We start from the raw sequence: 20,629 nt of genomic DNA, 5'->3' as shown, positions 1-20,629 counted from the left end.
ATGAGGCTTATGCGGAGCAAAAAACCCCTCCACGTTTAAGTCTTGTCAACACAGCATCTAATGGCTCAGCTTTCCATGTGAACGCAGGAAACTCTGCTGTGAGTCAGTCTATGGATGGCCGAGGGTTCCCAATGAATATATTCGTCCAGATCTGCACACATCCCGACAGGTCCAAAACTGTACGCCGAAACCCGAAAAGGTTGCGGAAGAGCAGCACTGCTGTTATCCCTTATTATGTACATATATACAGTCAGGAGAGGGGGGGTTGTAAGATGCTACATGTTTGCTACACGTCTGCTGGGCATTCAATGTGTCAATCATCTTCTTCGCAGGAAAAACTGTACTAGACGTCCGATCAGGTCGTTCATCCACATGACGATGACATGTTCGTTGGGAGCGTGCAGCTGGGCCTGAAAGAGAAACAAGGTATTTAAATGAGAATCAGAGGTGTGTTTTTTTTAAATAGACAAATTGCAAATCAGAATAGAGACAAACGCTGGAAGCTAGCATTTTAGCATTTCCGGTTCCGTGTCCGGTTCCTAGTTCTCTTTCACAGCCTCGTTGTGTTTATAATTGTGCTCTTGCAAACTATTCTAACTCAAACTTTCAGGTTTGTGTAGTTCGTTTATAGCCTAGCTAGCTTTTCACTTCTGCCGATTGTATCATTTGTGAAGACTATCATGATGAACAAAACGTGTAAGAATCAAAAACGTTGATCTCAATTTCTGCAATAATCCATAAGCCAATGGAAAAATCCTATTGGGTTTTTGTCAAGGGAATCGGGGTGATGCGAACCGGGTTGGACACTGCAGCGCTCTATTGCATTTGTTGGTATTTTTATAAAAGTGGTGTTTTAATAGCTGTGATGTTGCTAAATTGGCATGCTGGAAGTATAGTACACTAACTCTTGATGTTGCATCTATCCTGTAAATCATTTCAACACATTTGTGACCCTAGACCACAAAACCAGTCACATGGTTACATTTTTTGAATGTATGCATGTATGCATAATATGGAAGCTGAATAAATCAGCTTTCCAATGATGTATGGTTTGTTATGATAAGACAATATTTGGCCGAGATACAACTATTCTGGAATCTGAGGGTGCAAAAAAATGTAAACATTGAGAAAATCTCCTTTAAAGTTGTGCATTTATGTTCATGATTGTGCTGCATTCACTCACAAAAATACATGTTTTATATATTTACGGTAGGAAATTTACAAAATATCTTCATGGATCATGATCTTTACTTAATATCCTAATGATTTTTGGTATAAAAGAAAAATCGATAATTTTGACCCATACAATGTATTGTTGGCTATTGCCACAGATATACCCGTGCGGCTCCAGACTGGTTTTGTGATCCAGGGCAGGGTCATTTGGTAAATGCTAAAATGATTTTTAGCAAAGGGGCTGATTTTAGATCGAAATGCTAAATGTTCCAAGTATACCTGACTAACTGACCCGTGCCTAATGTACAGACAGACACATGCATATTAGTGCACGTACGCACATGTTGAAATCATTCTGACTCATATCTGCTAATCTTTACAGTTAAGAGCCGCCCAGGTAAGTCCTTCAGCTTATTATATCGAGACACTGTGCACCATGTTGACACATAAAATACCGTGTTGAGACCTTGATGCTTTGAAGGATTTACAGTATCTTTACGGCGATGAGATCTACAACAAATGCAATACAGGAACTAGCAGCTGACAGGTTATCCGGTGAGCTCCGAGTCGAGTTAGATTTGGCAGCGGTTGACCTGAACCAGGTGGCCTCTTTTTAGCCTGTATCTCAGAGCTCGCGTTCACCCGGCGTGCTGAGTGACTGCGATAAGCAGCGGGGGCATTTCCCCCAGGAGACTGGCAGGAACTCGTGAGGAAACAGTGAAAAAGTGACGAGAAAAAAAGCCTTTCCTGTAGAGAATGAAAGGAGGATGAAAAACACCAGGCCTGGGCGTCCCCCTCACCTCCAGGATAAGAATCTACAGACCCAACAATCAACAAGACTGGGAGAATCTCATAAAACAACATGTCTGTCGTATTTCACCCCATATAATATACATATATATTTTAATGTTTTAGATGCAAAATTTATGGGAGGAGAGCATTTAAATGAATCATTCAAGGTGATTTACTAAGGTTTGCGCTTGTCAATTTACTGGTATTCGCACCATTATTTACCGACACACACAAAAAAGCATGTCTTAAACCAGTCTTGGTAGATTGTGTAGGTCCGTATGAAAATGATCCGGCTGCGTTTGTTTCTTTAAATTTTAATCAGAACTTTCCATTCCCATCTGCGGATTTTTTGAATTGCGCTCTCACGCTAATTTGCCCTGTTTAGTAAATCTGGACCAAACTTTTTAACTTTTTATTTCTTTCTTTTTTTATACATTAAGATATTCAATTATATAAATAATATAATAGATTTAATATAAACTAAAATATTATCTTAAAATACAAAAAAAATTACAGTAATGACAAATTAGGGGGGGATTAAGTGCGTAACTATTATGCTAATGTTAATATTTATGCATGCATAATATAATTTCTTCTGGTTTTGGGGTAAAATATGGCCCATTTTTGACCCATTTTAGATTCACTTTGCTATCGCACACACGTACGTTAATTAAATCGCTAAATCAAGGCAGGTGTGTGTCTATGAATACAATGGGCCTGCAGCATGTGGTCTAAATCAGCCCCTGTCATAAAACACTTTCTTTACAAACAAATGCAGAGAGTGGAAAAAAAACGTTTAATTCAGTAAAAGCCCTGCCAAAAATCACAACGTGCCCAAGGAGGGATTGTGTATTCAGCCAGAGGAAACAGGTGAGGAGGAAGTGGACTGAAATGGAGGAAGATTTCACTCTGTGTGTGTGTGTGTGCGTGTGTGTGTCTGTGAGAGTGTGTGTGTGTGTGTGTGGTTATACGAGAGAATCATGAGTCAGTACAGTGACTGCAGTGCTCAAACTGAATGTACTTCAAAGAGAAAGACTTGTTTCAAATGCTGAATATTTTCACATGACTTTCAACTTGAACGTGAGTCAATGCTAAACCATTCTATTCAATGACTTCCACAACAAAACAACTCCTGAGGTCATTGAGTTTAGTTGAACCAAATGCAAAGGGCATTTCAGAGAGGAAGCTGTACCACATTTTTAAACCTGAAGGACATTTAATCTGAAATACTACACTTACTGTAATGGGTTTTTTAATGGCCATTAGTGATAACAAAGAGAGTAGGACTGTCATTGCACAATATAAGTTGTGCATATCATATCAAGCGCACAATGCATAGGCCAGCTGTAGTGCGATTAACATGCATACTTGCTAAAAGAAGCTGAGCTACTATTACATTATAGGTCTGTATATGTCTACATTAACCTGGATACATTGACGTTTTCATTTCAAAAGCTCTCTGTCCACTCCACACTAGCGTTTCAAGTGCTTTCCAAAAGTTTCTCATCCACACTGATACATTGGAAAACGCTTAAATCATCTAACTGCGCATGCATAAATCATAATAAAAACTCTCTGAGATGATACTTAAGAGACCAGACATAAAATTCTCACACTGTTTATCTGGCACAATCATTTTAGAAGCAAAATATCTTACCGCTTACTGTTGGTATTTTCTAATACCTCCCTTTTCACAGTCCACACAACAACACAAAAATGTGGGTTTCAAACGTATCCACTTGGTGGAGAGGGGAAAAGCTAAATTTTTACAGGACTGAATGTGGAGAAAAAGATGTATTTAAAAATGTATATGGATTAGTGTAAATGCCTTAGTCCGCATTTGCAAAAACCACTGGCACAATTTCAATCAAAATGAAAAGCACTTACTTGACATCTAAAAAGGAGATATTATTGAGTCAACCATTTAGAATTCATGTTTAAAGTTGATAGATTGTTGAAAGTTTAAACTTTCAATTTTAAAATTTGGAGGGAGATTTAATGCTTCTATTAACCCTTTGACACATCCAATCACACCAGTGTGATTAGAATGTTCAGTGCGTCATGTGACCAACTGCTAAATTAAAATTAAAATCTGCTCTTGCACTTTGGCTGGCACCGAGCCAGAGTCAGATGCGTCAAAATTGTTCAGTGTTTTCAACCACATAAAGTTCATTTTTCAGTTTAAATTCACAAGTACTTGTAAAATACTCACTAATGTCGATTGAAGTGGTGCCAATAATGATCCTTTCATCTGTGTACTGTGTAGGTTACTATAAAGTTTACTCTATTCTTCTATTTCATCGGCCATTTACTTTTATATCTTTCAGGGGAAGTGGATGTATTTGCATTGCCTATTGCACATTATAAATCCACTAACATGATCTAGATGTTTAAATGGCAAAATACATTTACTTACACATATTTGAAAATCAGAATCAGAAATTTCACAATACAGTTAACAAGTTAGTGAATACTTTGAATAACGTATTAGTCATAGAGTGTCATGTGACAAGCTTGACGGGGCGCCATAAAAATAACAAGGCGATGCATTTTAAAAACTCACGCCAAGGACTCCGCTAGAATATTATAAACTTAAGTGTGAAAGGGTTAACTGCGCACAGATATCAGCCAATATAAACATCATAAAACAGCCAAATGCCATCATATTTATTGGTCTATCGCTAGTTTACATAACCGTTCGTATGTTGTTACGAAAGAGCAGTTGTGTTTTGCATGCATAACATAAGCGGGTCAAGAAAAGGCTCTCGGTTGTGATGTGGTAAGCGCGTCTTCATAACCAGCGTGACACTGCAGATCGTGTAAAATGACAGGGGCGCATCATCCCTCTAATCAAGCACAATTAGCTTATGCGCCGCAGTGGAGTGAAAAAAGCAGACTTATTTACTATTTCAGCCTGGTTTGAGTCGACACAGATCAGCGCTCGTCTCCTCCATCTGGGATCAATTCGTCACTGTTAGCTTTAAAAACAATCTTGACACAAAAGATGGTGTTTATCTAGTTTGCTATCTGTAGTGGGACAGGGGGCAAACAGGGAGACCGTACGAGAGTAAAAGAGTGGCATCCCTGACTCATCTCGCATGGACAAAGGAGTCTGGCGTGTCAATAAACCCGGTGACCACATGCAAGAAAAACAGAGCTGCCACAACTCAACAAAGCCAGAGCACAGCAAAACAATCCTCACAGACTGTAGCGAGCTGCTAATGCATTCACAGATGGCTGCTCCGCTATTGCCAGAGCTGGTAAAAACCAATGTAATACAACACAAGCGCATGTGCTTTTAGTTTACGTGGAGGAATAGCATGTGACAAACTCACGAAACAGAAAAACATCGAGAACAAAGAAACTACACCTAATTAGCTGCATGTCAGCCTGCAGTTGCACTGTCAAGTTGTAAGATGGGATATATATTTATTGAATCAGTGTATGCAATAAAAACAATAGGGAAAAGTGCAAACAGATGCAGAGGAAGGAGAATTATGGGACATCACAATATTTCATCAAATCAAAACTTTACAATAAGGTTCCATTTGTCAACAACAACATGAACAGCAGCATTTATTTGATCTTAGTTCATGTTCATTTCAACATTTACTATTACATTCTTAAAATCCAAAGTTGCATCTGCTAATATTATGTAACAGACCTGAGCTAACATGGACTAACAATGCATTTTTATAAAATACTATACTGCAATATAAAAAATATAAAAAATACTGCAACAAATGTATTGCCAACTAAATGTAATGTTAACAAATGGGACCTTATTGCAAAGTGTACATTAAAAATCATATAATAATACTTGTAATGCATGTTACTGGTCTTATCGTGATTTTCTTATTGTTTATTAAATGTGATTTATTAAATTATAAATTTTTTATTAGATGTTTATCATCTGACTTGCATTCTAATTCACATCCTAAAACGTTTTCCAGAGTTTTATTTTTAATTTACCACCCAAGCACATAACACATTAAATGCACTGTACTTGCACAATAATTTTCATCCACATCAGATTAAATATGACGTCTACCCTGACTAAAGGCCCGGTCACACCAAGAACGATAACTAGATTAGCGTCCACACACCAGCAGACAATAGCATTCGGTTTATTATAAATGTGCACTAGAGTTTTATCATCTGCTGCTTCCAATGCTCGAGCTCTTTAAAATCAGGTGGATTATGATTGGCTGTGTTTTTATTGTTCATCAGCTAGGAAAAAAGGGCGGGTCAACCTGTCACTCACATGAGACCGACCAATAGCAAACAACGACTATCTAATCAACTCCCCATGGACAAAACCAAGTCCCGTCCTGCATTTTATTCTTATTCTTGTAGAAAAGAAATGACTATCGCAACTTCCGTTTCATGCCAACTTGTGAGCAGACCTTAAGGTCAACTGAAGCATCTTTTTCTACTTCTAGTTTCAGGAGGGAAAGTCGAAGTTCTGACTTACTGGTAGTCACTCGAACAGCACAAACCCTCAGGGAGACAGTACGTTTGCAGCATGCTTGGACATAAACGCATGCAATCATCTCCTGAGAGGTAGCCGCATGACTCAATAGAAACTTTATCAGCTACCATGCACTAGACTGTTCCATTTCTCCAGGGAAGAGGCTTGCAACAAAAGAGCATTGATGCAAAGAGCTGACAAAGGTCCGTCATGTGCGATTTTGCAGGGCGAGATGCAGACATTAGCGGCGCTGGAACAACAAGCGCGCTCTGTGGCCAGACATCTGCTCTGCATTAGAGCGCTGCTTACTAACAGAGTGCTAGCATGTCACACCAGCACTCCTCAATCGGTGCTGGTGTACCGAGAGCCAGCGCTGGAGAAGTGCTGAGGAGAGGGAACGATCTGGAAACAGACTTTATAACACTGCACATCGAGGACTATTATAGGGTCTCCAACAAATCCCAGCTGAAGTTTTTGATTATTTTTCTATTTATGAGAGGAACTCGAACTGAAAGCTCACACGGGTTTCTTGCGCCGCTGCGTTTAATAAACAAGACTGCCAAAAGAGATTTGATTGCTCATGTTTTCTTAATTTAGTTTTTATTAGTGGCATGCATCATTTTTAATATTCCTCTTACTTAGTGTTAAGTATTTGAATAAAGCCCTAACAGTAAGTATTAGATGTTATTAGACACATAACTCATACTGACTGAATTGTACCTCAAACCGTGCCTTTTGAATAGAAGAAGTATGATATTACTTTTCAAAGTGATTGACAAGACCTGTCAAATTAAATCAATACAACTATAACTCCATGGGTAGTTTATAGTGAATACACATTTTTCTAGTTCTAGTTCTAAAATCTTTTAGAAATCGGGAGTAAAAATAATGTTTAGAGTGTTCACACTTGTAGTTCAGTTCTCTTGGTTCATTTGGTCCGGACCAAGAAATCTAAGGGTGTTTTCACACCTGAAAGTCCACACCAAGGTCCGAAGCAAAGTTTATGGTAAGTTTTGGTTTGGTTTCACATTGCAATTATGCGAGCGCACTACATGACATACTTGCGTCCTGTCGTCATCATCTATGTGGGCTGCATCTTGACATTGATTGGTTTGTAAAACTGACGTGTATGTCTGACGTCAGCGTGTTGTCAATTCGGCGGGTAACTTTGACAACAATGAATGAACAGACGCATATCGTTGCAACTATATTGTTATTATCATGGCATTACTACTGTACCTGCAGCACGACTATACGCGAGGCTAGTTGTCCTACGCATTTGTCGATGCACCTTTTGCGGACCTTTGTATATTGCTGCCGCAGTTTCTTTATCTTCAGGTGGCATTGCTCTCCCATCCTCTCATACCCTCTCTCTCTCATGCTCTCCGAAAATACTTGGAAAGTGTCTGTATTTTTTATCGTTTTTTTCCAGTTGACTTCTTATATGTCGTCAGACCATATTTCAATTAAAAACCTTGTCTCCTCTTCTCCCCACATCCTCCCACGGCTAATTTTTCTTGCTATCTTCTGTCTTCTTTGGCTAATGTTACGCGTGAACCACCGGAACTTCCTGTAAAAGCTCTGAAAGTCTAAACCATACAGAAAATGCTTTCACACTAGAAACGAACCAAACCTTTTGTTCAGTTTGATCCGGACCGAGACTACCTCTTTTCATCAAACCAAATTTTGTCTGTTTGGTCCGGACCATGGTCCGGGGGAGGTTTCGGCTCAAACTGAAAAGTCCGAAAATCCGGACCAAACAAGGTAGGTGTGAAAGGGCCCTAAATAAAACATTTAGTCCTGGTTCGCTTAGCATTCACACTGTCATTTTTGACACTGAATCAAAAAAAAAAAAAAAAGCTTTTATAGCGTATATTATGTGACAGACCTCACTGAACATCCACAACAATGCTGTGTTCTGGGCTAAATGCGCTCGTTGTATATGCGTAGCCTACATATGATGGTATTCTGACCAGGAGTCAAAACAGCGGCAGGAATCCCTCCATCACACACACAATCAAAGATCTGCGGTGAGGAGATGTGGTTCTGATGCCAGTACCGAACTGTGATGGACAACATCACGACTATGACGAGAAAAAACAGGCGTGAGCATTCTGTCCTGTTTAGGGTCACATTTTGTGCCATCATGTCCTGTTTTTGGTTCGTTTACATGTCTTTGATCCGTGTTGCGTTCATATTTCAGTCGAACCGCACCAGAGTTCGTTTGTAAGTGGGCCGAGACCCATCTTTTCAGTGTCTCGGTCCGCTTGTTTGGTGCACACCAGGGTTCGGATGGCAGCGTTCACACTTATTCAAATGAACCGCACTAACAGAGCAATCGCACTAGGGTTCGTTTTAATCAAAACAAACATGCCAAGTGTGAACACACCCTTAAAAACCATTATCCAGTAAATCATGGAAAAAAAACTGGGGCCTTCAACTATTGTTGTGGAAAAGGGGGGACGCTGGAGTCAAAGAGTTTGAGAACCACTGATCTACATCACAGTTTACTTGTTACACACTATCAGCCATTTAGCAACACCCAATCAACCATATAGCAGTCCGCTGAGTTTCACACAGACAAGGACCATTCATATGTAATACTGCAGTTCATTGACAGTTTTTCAAATCAGCCATTCCAAAATTTGCTGTATAGATGTCAAACAAACATGGTCTAAATAAATAAACAAACACACACACACACAGGAGCGTCAAAACAAACTCCTGAAGTGACATCACAGACACATGAGAAGAGAAATAAACAAAAGTGTGGAGTCCAACCCCTCCATTTAGATGCTGGCAAGCCGGTTCCTCTGACCCTGACTGTGAGCGACTCTCGCTAGGCCCGAGTGCGTCTCTGTGGCGCTGAGGAGACTGACCCGCTGCATAATTAGAGCCCAGAGCTTAACCGCAGGGTAAACATAATGAAGCTGAGCTGTCCCAGACACTACAGCTCTCTGCCATGCAACCCTCCCTCTGTCCCTCTTTTTTCTTCTCTCTTTTCAGATGACCCCTCGGCCTATTAGAAACTCCACCAGGGCTATTAGTCTGAGTCTTAAACAGAAGTGGGCGGTTTAGGGGGGTTGGGGTGAATTCTGCTCCTCCCGAGATTCTTCTGAAACACTGTTGTCACGCACACAGTCCTGCTTGTTGTGATTCATTAAATGCATCTCACTTTCGAATGAAACTCGCAGACGCTATATATTTTTCTCCTTTGAAGATTACTTTTAAGCTTTGCGTTCTTTTAACATCCAAAATGGCCAAAATCATACACCTGCTGTGCTTCCAAAGGGGCCTCAAGAGGACTTAAAAGGTTTTAAAATAAGACAAACAGACATTAAGGGCCAGATTTACTAAACAACGCTATTCCAAAAAAGCGCAGATGGGAGTAGAAAGTTCTGATTGAAATAAAAGAATGAATGTAGCCAGATCATTTCCATACTGACCAACGCAATCTACCAAGAGCAGTGCAAATTAGCATCTGGTTTAAGACATTAGGGTTTTTTTGGGGCGGTTTTGGGGCAAATACCAGTAAAATGACTTTGACAGAAACCTTAAAATTGACAAACCTTAATAAATCAACTTGCATGTTTCATGTAAATACTCTCCTCCCATTAGTTTAGCGTCTGAAAGGGAAACTCCTACAAATGCATATGCAATAAGGTCAGTCACAAAATTAACCCTGTCCACACCTTTTCAGCGCTAATTTTTCACTGCGTGTTTGTTTCTTTAGTAAATCCCCACAGTTGTTTTTTTATGCCAAATGAGTGTTTGCGCTGGTAAATCTGTCCCTAAATGTGGTAAAAACAACTAAAAATCAAAACATTTAAACTTTTTCTTCTTTCAAGAACCTGAATTCATACAGTCATTATAATGAGAACTTTTTTTTTAGCCAAACTTAATTGTTTTGAAAACTTAAAAGCTAATTTTTTTTAACCTAGAACCTCCTTTTTTGGCTAAAGGGCCGTTCTAGGGCCCGACAACCTAGGCATCTCCTCTGATAAGGCTACAGGGTGTGTCTGGGGAACCAGGCAAACATGACGAATCCAGCAACAATGAATCACTCCCGCACTGATGAATCAAGTGCACTTGTTTACTGTAAATGTGACACTCGGCATTCTATAAGGATATCTCTCACTGACGTCATGCGATTGCTCTGGAAGGATATTACTTAAAGTGAAAAAATAACAACAACAAAATATTGCCACCGGCAGAAGGAAGCATTTGACATAGTTTAACAATCAAATGAATAACAAATCATATTCCACTAGCGTTTAAAGGTTTGGAAAGAAATGAATATTTTCATTCAGCAAGGATGCTGAAAATTCAGCTTTGTCATCACAGGAATAAAGTATATTTTAAAATATATTACAGTTGTTGACTTAAAATACAATAAAATGTCACAGTATTACTTTTTACTGTATTTTTGATCAAATAAATGCATAACAGATTTTCAAAAGAATCATACTGACCCCAAACTTATGAATAGCAGTGCATTAAGAAAATAAAGGTAACATGAAGATGTTGTTGCATACCTCAGTCTAAACATCTAAAACTTATTGTTAGACTTTAGTTCAAATACAATCCAAAGTATGAGCAATAAATAGTGACTGTTACCTTAACAAACACCACTAATAAATGTGGCGTTGAGCGGTTTATGAGCACGTCTGGACTCTTGCCTACAGATAAATCTTTCAAGAGGTTTGCAGATCTTGTTCACTTAAACAATGACTAAGGTAATTTTACGCAGCAATAATCAAACAGTGATAGCCAGGGTAGATAAGTTTCTATTTGCATACTGAGCTCACACAGACAGCCTCAATCAAAACTCCAACAGAGAGCGACTACAAGAAACTATTCTTCCAGAGTCATACCAACTTAATATCCTCAAAGAAGTTTGTAAATTTCCAACTGGCCAAGTAGAGATCATAAGTTAAGGTCTGACACAACATAATAAACACAAATACTGCCAGACAAAACCTTGTCCAACTGGACGGCTGCCCAAACAGGAAGCATGATACTGTATTGGAGTCAAAGAGGTGAAAGGCTATAACTCTTCAACGGAGGTATCAATTATCTCAGATTTAACCCCTACAAAAACAGAATCTTATCAGAACCAGTAACGTCACAGAAAAATGCATTTGCATGTTCATATAGATAATCAAAGGTGGACATTCTGTACTAGCATGGTGATATTTGCATAAGGAATACATTACACAACTTATAACATCGTAACATTAGTCAGCACTTCAACTGTATAAACATTAACTTCTTATCTAACAAGGCCATATCTATATTACATCAGAAAATGTATTAATTGCTCATCAATGCGTAGTAAATCAATTGCGAATAATAAAGTACAATCACATTCTGCGATTGTTTTTTGTGTGGCAAATTTTAATATGAATCTGTGCTTTTGAGAGTTTCACGTGATGGTAAAACTCGTGTTCATGTTGTTCACACAAAATCGCCACGATGACCAACAAAAAAGCTACCTGGTTTGAAGGTGACTTGTGTGAGCTGTGCTTCACACATCGCTACGCTACTGGCAACAGACAAAGGACCTTTTTCACACACAAAAGTGTACTGAAGTATTGCTAATTTCATATTCTCACACACATACATTTTTTTAATAAAATATAATTTTAATAAAATATCCAAAAGAAAAAGTGGGACTCCATAGAAGGACCATAAATCCCTTAATTAATAACAGTTACTACTGTGTATAGCAGGGTTTCTGCAGGTTTTATGAAGGTAAATGTAAGACTTTTTTAAGAACAAGTGTATGTTTGATATTGTATCTCTAAAGAAAGAAAGAAAATTTCTATACGCAATTTCTAAATACAATACGCAATATGTTTTCTAAATGTAAATGTCTAAGGATAAACACAATTATTTATATTGAAAATACAACTTCCAACAGATATCAATTACTTTACAAAAAAGTAACTTGAAAACCTTTGCTCTCAACCACTAGAATATGTAAATATCTTGTACGGTACCTTACGGTACATATGTTTCTTGTTTTCCATTGCAATTGTCTATAGATGCATTCACTGGAGATGCAAAATGACATAAGATGTGAAGATTTGTTTTCTGTGAAATTGATCAAAATTAAGCGAGTTTGATTAAAACAAGAACAAATATTTGCCAATGGGCAAATCCACTTAATTAAAAAGAAAGTTCTCATAACTCGTTGACATTTGTTTTTGTTTTAAGCATACACAATTCAGTTTGCAAAATTTTTCAATACTTCATTTTAAATTAGCATCTAAGCAAATGTATCAAAGAAGTATAGATATTTGTATTGAAAAAAAAGGATAAAATTCTGAGGGAGGAATGCCAAGACTATGAATTTAAGACTTTCTGCTCAGATTTAAGGCCTTATTTTGTGTTAGGGTAAATTAAGACCCGCAGAAACCCTGTATAGTCTAGTAATGGGCAATGGCATCAAGAAAGACAAAGTGTGAACACCACATGAGCCTTGATCGTCTATGAAGAACCGTGATTTCTTGACTGGTGCTGGAGTGATGCAACATTAAGAAATACAAGTTATGAAAATAAAGCTCCCTTTACAGCGGTGGAGTAAACATTTCCCTCATTAAGGCCCTGATCTGCAGAGACTTGTGATACTGCCTTCGTATGTGCGCTCCCCTCAGCAACACCTGATTGAAACTCTGATATGAGAGGGGGCGGCTTCAAAACACAAACTCAAACTGGCTCCCCTGGACAGACAGAGCGAGTGAAATCTATACTCTAGTGAGTGAACATGTTTCATTTTTAAATCTAGACTAAAAACACATCTCTTTAACCTGTCATGCACACAACACACTATCAATTTATGTTATTTAAATCAGTTACATGAGTGCTAGGCTGCATAAATTAGCTCAACCGAAACTGGGAACACTTCCTATAACACCCGATGTACTTGCTACATCATAAGAAGAATGGCATCTACGCTACTATCAGTCTGTCCGTCTCATCCTTGTCCTGAGGTTACCGTAGTCAGCCGGATCCGGTCCATATTCAGATCAGATGCACCTAGACACGACCTCAACGCAGCCCTGAATGTCAGCAGAGATCCTGTCAACTAGACAATCCCCTGTGAAGGCCTCGTCACAGATCCTCAGCAGAGACCACAAGAACCAGACAGGTCCTCCGCACAGACCCTATGGCCAGCTTCGGCTCCGTGATGAATCTGATCTTCAAGCAAAAGGAACTGGATGAATATCTGAATGCTAGCGATCCTGATCTGAATTCTGACTTGTGATGCAGTCTGAATCATAATCGCACCGTGTTCGTACGATGGCCTGGTTTCTCCCAAGGTGTTTTTTTCTCCATTCTGTCACCTGATGGAGTTTGGGTTCCTCTGGTTTGCTTAGTTGGGGACACTTAATATTCCACAATATTATTGATCTGACTGTATGAGAACTGAACTGGACGATGACATCCTTTTTTTTTTGTTGCAGAACTGCTTTATAGATTAAATAAACTAGTTTAATAATTGATGATTTTTTACAACGGAACTGAATCAGATCTGAACAACAGCCGAAATGCATCATTTTCCTGTTATCACTGTAAAGCTGCTTTGAAACGATCTGTATTGTATAAATACAGGTGTCTTGTCTTGACATCATCGTCGATCTCCTGCGCTTGATCCTACGGTGCCACACTAGGACCTTAATATTACTCACCCCTTGAACGTACAGACGGTTGAACTCGTCTCCAATGCGCCGCAGCTCCTGAGCGACCGCCATCTCTGGCAGCATGGCTCCAACAGGTGCTGCCATCTGCGCGTGCTGGGGGCTATGTTCGGCGAACCATACCTCTGAAAACACAATGGAAGGCACGTTTAAGATACTCCTGGACACACAAGAACGATAACTATATTAGCATCCACACCAGTACACAATATCGTTCTGTTTATTCTAAGCGCGCACTTTTGTAAATGTCGCTTTTCTGAAAAAAAAGAAGATTTTTTTCAATCGTTCTTGACTTGACTTGAGTCAATGTTGTTATCATTCATCAGTGGGATAAAATCGTTCTAAAAGTGATATTGTTCCAACAATATTGTTCCTCTGTGCCGTTATCGTTATAGCTGTGTTGTGAACTCTGCTATTCTTTAATATTGAGAATGATTTTTAGATATATAACTATAACTTTTTGTTATCTTTTTAGTTATCGTCCTTGGTGTGAACGGGCCTTAACACTACCAGAGCTCGTTCAAACCCCAAATGAAAGGGATGGGCATATATATATATATAAAAAATTTATAAAAAAAATTTTAGCAAAAATTTTAATCACAATATTCTCAATTTTTATATGCATTGAACACAAAATACTTTTTTTTTTTTCATTTAAAGGGATTTAAAAACGTGAAATTATAATTAAAGTTCCCATTTGTCTTAAAACAATGTCCTAAATAAAGCTAGGTCTAACACAGATGAATATTGTATTTTTTATTTAAAGTTATTTGCAATACAAAAGGAATGATTTGTAAAAAAAATCTAATTTCAAAGTTATTAAATTTGGATTAAAGATTACAAAAGCCAAAAAAGAAAAAGAAAAAAAGAACTACACAGAAGGCCAGGAGTAAACCAGCTTAATTTCATGAAAACATATACTCAATTCCACTTGTTTCTATCAAACATCTTCTCTCGTATATTGCATGGCATCCTCTGATGCAAACAACCACCTCTGCAACCTCTGGTTTAGTTTTTCCACGGCCAGTAGCATGATTTAATATTTGCCAACAGTGTTAAATTGACTCCTTCTGTCAGCGGTAAGACAGTAGCTGAACGACTGAGGTTATTATGAGGCTAAACACTAATATCACCCAAATTCTGTCTGAACTCAAATTGATCTCCAGCTATGACTCAAGCGAGAAGCTGTTTGACTGTTATTTCTCAGTGCTCAATCATATTAGGACCATTGGATACTCATTTCCTTTCACAACTCCGCTAGACCTGTTCGAGTTTAACCAGACAATATCTAAATATCACTTTAAGTTTTAGTCAACACTTTCACCTCATTCTCTTGTGCTTTTACATTACAACCCAAAGCCAGCAACAACATCTCAAACGAGGACACATTTTGATCTAAATCAGTATTGCTGAAGTCAAATTTAATGTGTGCTATATTCTGGTTTTGTTTATCACGGCATCTTTTGGACCGAATATAACACGTCTGACCCACAAGAGGTCCACAAAAAAGGGCACAAAGTTCATACGCGTAAATTCAAGACCTTGTGCCAAAACAATGCAGCAGCTAAAGGTATAAACAAGAGCCACTGGTAGAGGAACTCCTGTCGGGCGAGCAACAGATGAGAGTCTTGATAAGTTATTGTTGTTTCTCTTCGCCATTAAGAGTGGCTACAGGAAGACAATTATCGCCATCTCATATCTCCTGGCTCTCAATAGGGAAAACAGAGATGGTTGGATCTCATGTCTAGCCTCCACAAAAGACCGGCTAGTCTATTTTGACTGCGTGCACTAAGGCTGATTCTCTGACTGCCTTATTGAGGCCTCGTTGACAGAAGGTAAACAAGAAGACAACAGGCAAATCAGCTTACTCCATCAGACGCATTATGAGAAGATGCGTCTCGGGTGTATTGGGTTTGCAAGATGTTGTGAATGGACCAAGCAGGCCTTTCACAAACACACACAAAAATAGTCCAAGCCCAAAATGGCTAAACACTAAGCTTTTAATGGCCTTAACTTCAAATTATTGGTCAGGAAATTAGCAGAATTTAAGCAAATGTATTACTTAAAAAGCCATTGCTGTCTCAGAAAAACATCAAAAAGCCAGAATGAAGTTTTTGGCAGAGTAGGAAAAGTTGTGTGTGGAGTGATGAAGCGCAATGAATCATGAGTTGCATGGTGATTCTGCAGAGCGGTGTTTTGTGAAAATCTGCTGAGAAATAATAAATGCATACCACAGTGAAGCATAGAGGAAGATGTGTCATTGTGTGTGGAGCCCTTTTAGCTTTTAGATTCACTGTGAAAAGTAATTTAATGCTTTGAAGTACAGGACAATATTGCACAATGGTTTGCTTCCCACAAATTAAAAGTTGTTATCTAATGAGGAATGATCAACAACAATATGTCCCTGCCCAAACTGAAGACAACCAAGAAGTGGCTTGAGAACAAGTTCATCAGGCTCACGGTTTGGCCCAGTCAGAGTCCAGATTTAAACCCTATAGCAAATATTTGGTTGCATATTAAACTCAAACGAACTGGGAGACCTTTTTCATGAACTGTTCGAAGCCATTAACATTGAGTGGAACAACACTGACTCTTCTTCCTCTAAAAAGCTGTCTGAGAGTTTATCTACAGTATTTGTGCAATTCTTGCTGATTTCATAATTAGTGATTTGAAATTAATGGTTAAGAGACCACTAAATATTTTGCCATTTTTTGGTTTAGCCCTTTTCTTTTTTTGTCCAGGAGTGTAGAGACTTCAGAATGCATGTGCACTTATTTGCACTAACACACACTCCTAATGCAGTGAAAATTTTTATCTTAACAGAAAGTAAATTCAGATTATTCCTTTTAGAGTCTCTGTCACAAAGATAAATGAGCAGACTTGGCTTTAGGCAGATATGTCCTGCTTCAAAATGAGAAGAACATGCTTTCTGGAAGAGATTCTCAAGACAAGTGCACTGCCAAGCATCAAAACACTATGCTTATCACAGCGCTAATGTAGAAAACTGAGGGCCAAGTTAAACATCCAAAGCACTTAAATGGGTTACATTCATAAACTGTGAGTTGTGACAATATTAATATTTTTTATGCACCTTTGCTTGTACTATCTTTCACTGTTTATTGTGACGGTTTTTCTTAAAGGGATAGTTCACTCAAAAATAAAAGTTCTGTCATCATTTACTCACCCTCATGTTGTTCCAAACCTGTATGCATTTCTTTCTTCTGCTGAACACAAAAGAAAATATTTTAAAGGATGTCGGTAATCAAACAGCTGACGGTAGCCATTGACTTCCATAGTATGTTTTTTTCCTACTATGGAAGTCAATGGCTACCGTCAACTGTCTGGTTACAACATTCTTCGAAATATCTTCTTTTTAGTTAAACAGAAGAAAGACACCCATACAGGTTTGGAGCAACATAAGGGTGATTAAATGACAGAATTTTCATTTTTGGGTGAACTAACCCTTTAACCTTTACAGACCCAGGGACATTTGAACTAATTTAGAAATATTTTTAAAGAAAATCTGTTTTATATACCTGTCCACGGACCCCCATGGCCAGGCCAAAACCAAATTGTCCCTTTTCCTATGGTAATAGATAATAATAAAAATATATATAATAAAATGCTTTTTTTTTTTACTTGAAGCCCCAGAAATGATCACTAATCATAAATAATGAATAATTTTGTCTAAATATTAGAACGCGCGTGTAGAATGATCACACCAGAGCGGGGAACCTCGTCTGCTTTGATATTTAGATTTGCAATAATCAAATTCTTAACGGACTAATCCACTGAAAGAAAACCGTTATGCCTCGCTATCCGTCGCGTCAGGCGTCAGTGTTGTGTTTACACACCCCACAAAATTGTGCCCTTTTTTTCGCCAGGGGGCTCTTACCATCATTTTGGTCATCTTGCGCTTCGGAAATATTAGGCATTAGAGGGGAACCTGGCACAGAATCGCTGCCGACGGAAAAATAGCCACTAGAGGACCTGGAGAAGGTTCTGTACATCGGTGACCTCGATTGGTGACTATTCGACATGGAAATCCCTCCCCTTAACGGGTCCCCATCGCTCGGCTGAGGGAAGTCAAAGTGCTCGCCACCGGTGCTCTCTCCGATTCCCCGCGAGGCCGGGTCATTGGGCAGCGTTTGCTCTCTGCAGAACAAACAAAACACTCGTTACTGTCTTTTGCAAGCGTTTCGAAGAGGAATTGTGTGGGTTGCTGTCAAGGGGCTTAGAATTTCCCGTCTATTTCGTGGGGATTAACATGCGTTTGGAAACTTAGCGTGCAGCGAACTCTATAAAGTAGTAACCCGGTGAAGTGCGTCACAAACGAGCTCCACTTCAACTTCCTATTTCTTCCTTGCAGCAAAACAGTCTACATTTTTGGGATAAAACTCTATAACGCGCGAAGCGATCGTGTGAAACTACAGAATTGTACTTCGAGCTCGCGCTGTAGCGGAATGTACACGCATTCATCTTTCTTTGTCTCCAACTAGCCTAGAAAGGTTTATTATGTCTGGCTTTTTAAAATGAAAACACATCCCTGTAGAGTTCTCTCTGTAAACCAAGTAAACATTGTCAGTCACGCCGGCTTGGACAAACATCGAAGCAGCAACAATGACAAAACAGCGACAAATGTAGGCTATAAAATACAAAACAAATATAGAAATAGAACAAACTCCATGTCATGCTGTTGTTGTGTCACTTACCGCTATATTTGTTGCTCTTGCAATTGTCAGTCACTACTTGATACCGATACGAAGCGTATCATACTTTACTGTCTGCTCAGTAGACGCGCGCGACTAGGCTACATCGCGATTTTTTTTTCTTCGGTTTTCTTTATTTCTTGCTTTGATAATTTGTCAACTTGCTAAGTCAGCATTTTACTGACAGTAATGAATGTTGTATACTGTACGAGGGGGGAGTTTGACGCAACTAGATTGCGATGCCTTTATTTTTGTATTTAGTTTCACTTGTCAGCGATCCGTAATGCTCATTTTACTGCCAGTATAGGCTATTGTACGAGTGAGCGTGGAGTTTTTCGCGATTTATTTTCACCGAAATAGAGCGGCGGCGAAACAATATCGTGCGCAACACAACAAAAGTTTCCTATTAATAAGAGCGCGTCGACGCCAAGTGTCCAGGCAAGCAGACAATAGCGCAAACTTATGCGAGTATCAATCTAAACAGACCGACAGACTGAGACGATCGTAAAAGAAACACGATCGTAAATAAAAACACGCATCGCACAGCACATTCCAAATGACCATATTTTCCTGCCAGGAACATTTCGAGTCTTATTTCGAAAGTAAAACCCGAATAAATATAGCTTTTACTTTAGTAGGTAGGGTCTAACCATAGAGCTTTACAACAACCGCGGGTTTTATCGTATTTACACGTTTATTTTGAGTGGATAACGGCAAAGAAAACAAAGCAAACAGGTGCCTATCGTTATCCATTGCAAAACACAGTTGAATTATTCAGTCTGGTTAAATGTCAACACGGAATGGCCACAGAGGGGAGTGGACTCGTCTACTACATCTCAACTTTTGCTGTCTTTACATTGTTTAGCTGGACACTACGTAAAGCGACCAGACAGCGCGCCTCTGAAGTTTCGCTTTTTTTTTCCTTCGCCGCCGCGCGCAACTTAAGTGTTTTGTGCGTTATAATTCGCCAGAATAAAACTTCATCGCGGATAATAAAACAATGCGAACAAAGCAAATAAACAAAGCAATAGCCACATTTTACCCATTTTTTGGGGTTTTAAATCACGGCTATCAAATGTAAAGACGCGTATAGGCTATAAAAACGCATAGTCCTTTTGAAAGACGATCTTACTGTTGAAATATGCAGAAAAAGCGCAATAAAGTTGCCTTAAAGCCGGCATTCAGAACGATACCCCAGTATACTATGAACTCACCTGGACGTGTCAGACATATCCGCTTAGGCATAAACGCGTTAGCGCATTGTGTTAACGATGAAGACGACAACAAAGCGAAGGGTCAATTTACAAATATCCAGAGATTAAAAAAAAAAGTTTTAAAAAAAAGTTATAAAAGATAAAAAAAAAGAAGTACAATTCCAATCTCGGACAATCGATGCCTCTAAAACTCTCGATGATTTTGCTTCCTTTAGAGCAGTTGTCATATAAGATCCTGTTTGTAAAATGTCCACAGGATTGTTTTGGAGTGTGTCTTTTGTCTCGGTCGGTTCTTAAGTGCACTTCCTCGCCAAGGCTCAGTCTCGAGCGTCTGCTGCGCGGTGCAAGTTGTTCTGAACTCTATTTACTTGAGCGAATACACACAGTAGAAGCTGAGACAGCCACGCCCACTGGGGGATGGGCTTGTAATGGTCAAGCCCACATATTCTTCACAATCCACACCATCAAGCTCCAAATGTACACAAACACTTTAGATTAAACTGGAACAAAAGCACTATAGTTCTTCTTTTGCATGGGCTACAGTCTCCCCTGTGGTATATTTCATGT

At 38.9% G+C, this 20,629-nt stretch overlaps 2 protein-coding genes across 6 annotated transcripts in view; one reads left to right on the top strand and one right to left on the bottom strand.

Moving 5' to 3' along the window:
- lhcgr (luteinizing hormone/choriogonadotropin receptor) overlaps nt 1-20,629 on the top strand; it is a 165,320-nt gene that overhangs the window by 66,178 nt on the left and 78,513 nt on the right. For all 5 annotated transcript variants that reach the window (XM_079635579.1, XM_079635578.1, XM_079635580.1 and 2 more), the window contains one exon: nt 333-426. The gene's annotated coding sequence lies outside the window, so the exon portion shown is untranslated. The remainder of the gene's footprint in view (nt 1-332; nt 427-20,629) is intronic.
- bcl2l11 (BCL2 like 11) lies at nt 272-20,418 on the bottom strand. Its single transcript, XM_079635587.1, has 4 exons — nt 20,063-20,418; nt 18,035-18,294; nt 14,131-14,264; nt 272-410 (listed from the first exon to the last, which is right to left on the bottom strand). The coding sequence occupies exons 1-4, from the start codon at nt 20,077-20,079 to the stop codon at nt 318-320; spliced, it is 504 nt and encodes a 167-aa protein (XP_079491713.1). The 5' UTR covers nt 20,080-20,418; the 3' UTR covers nt 272-317.

Source organism: Phoxinus phoxinus (assembly GCF_949152265.1).
Source record: "Phoxinus phoxinus genome assembly, chromosome: 14".
Taxonomy (NCBI): Eukaryota; Metazoa; Chordata; class Actinopteri; order Cypriniformes; family Leuciscidae; genus Phoxinus; species Phoxinus phoxinus.
This window is presented reverse-complemented; position numbering and strand designations above follow the sequence as displayed.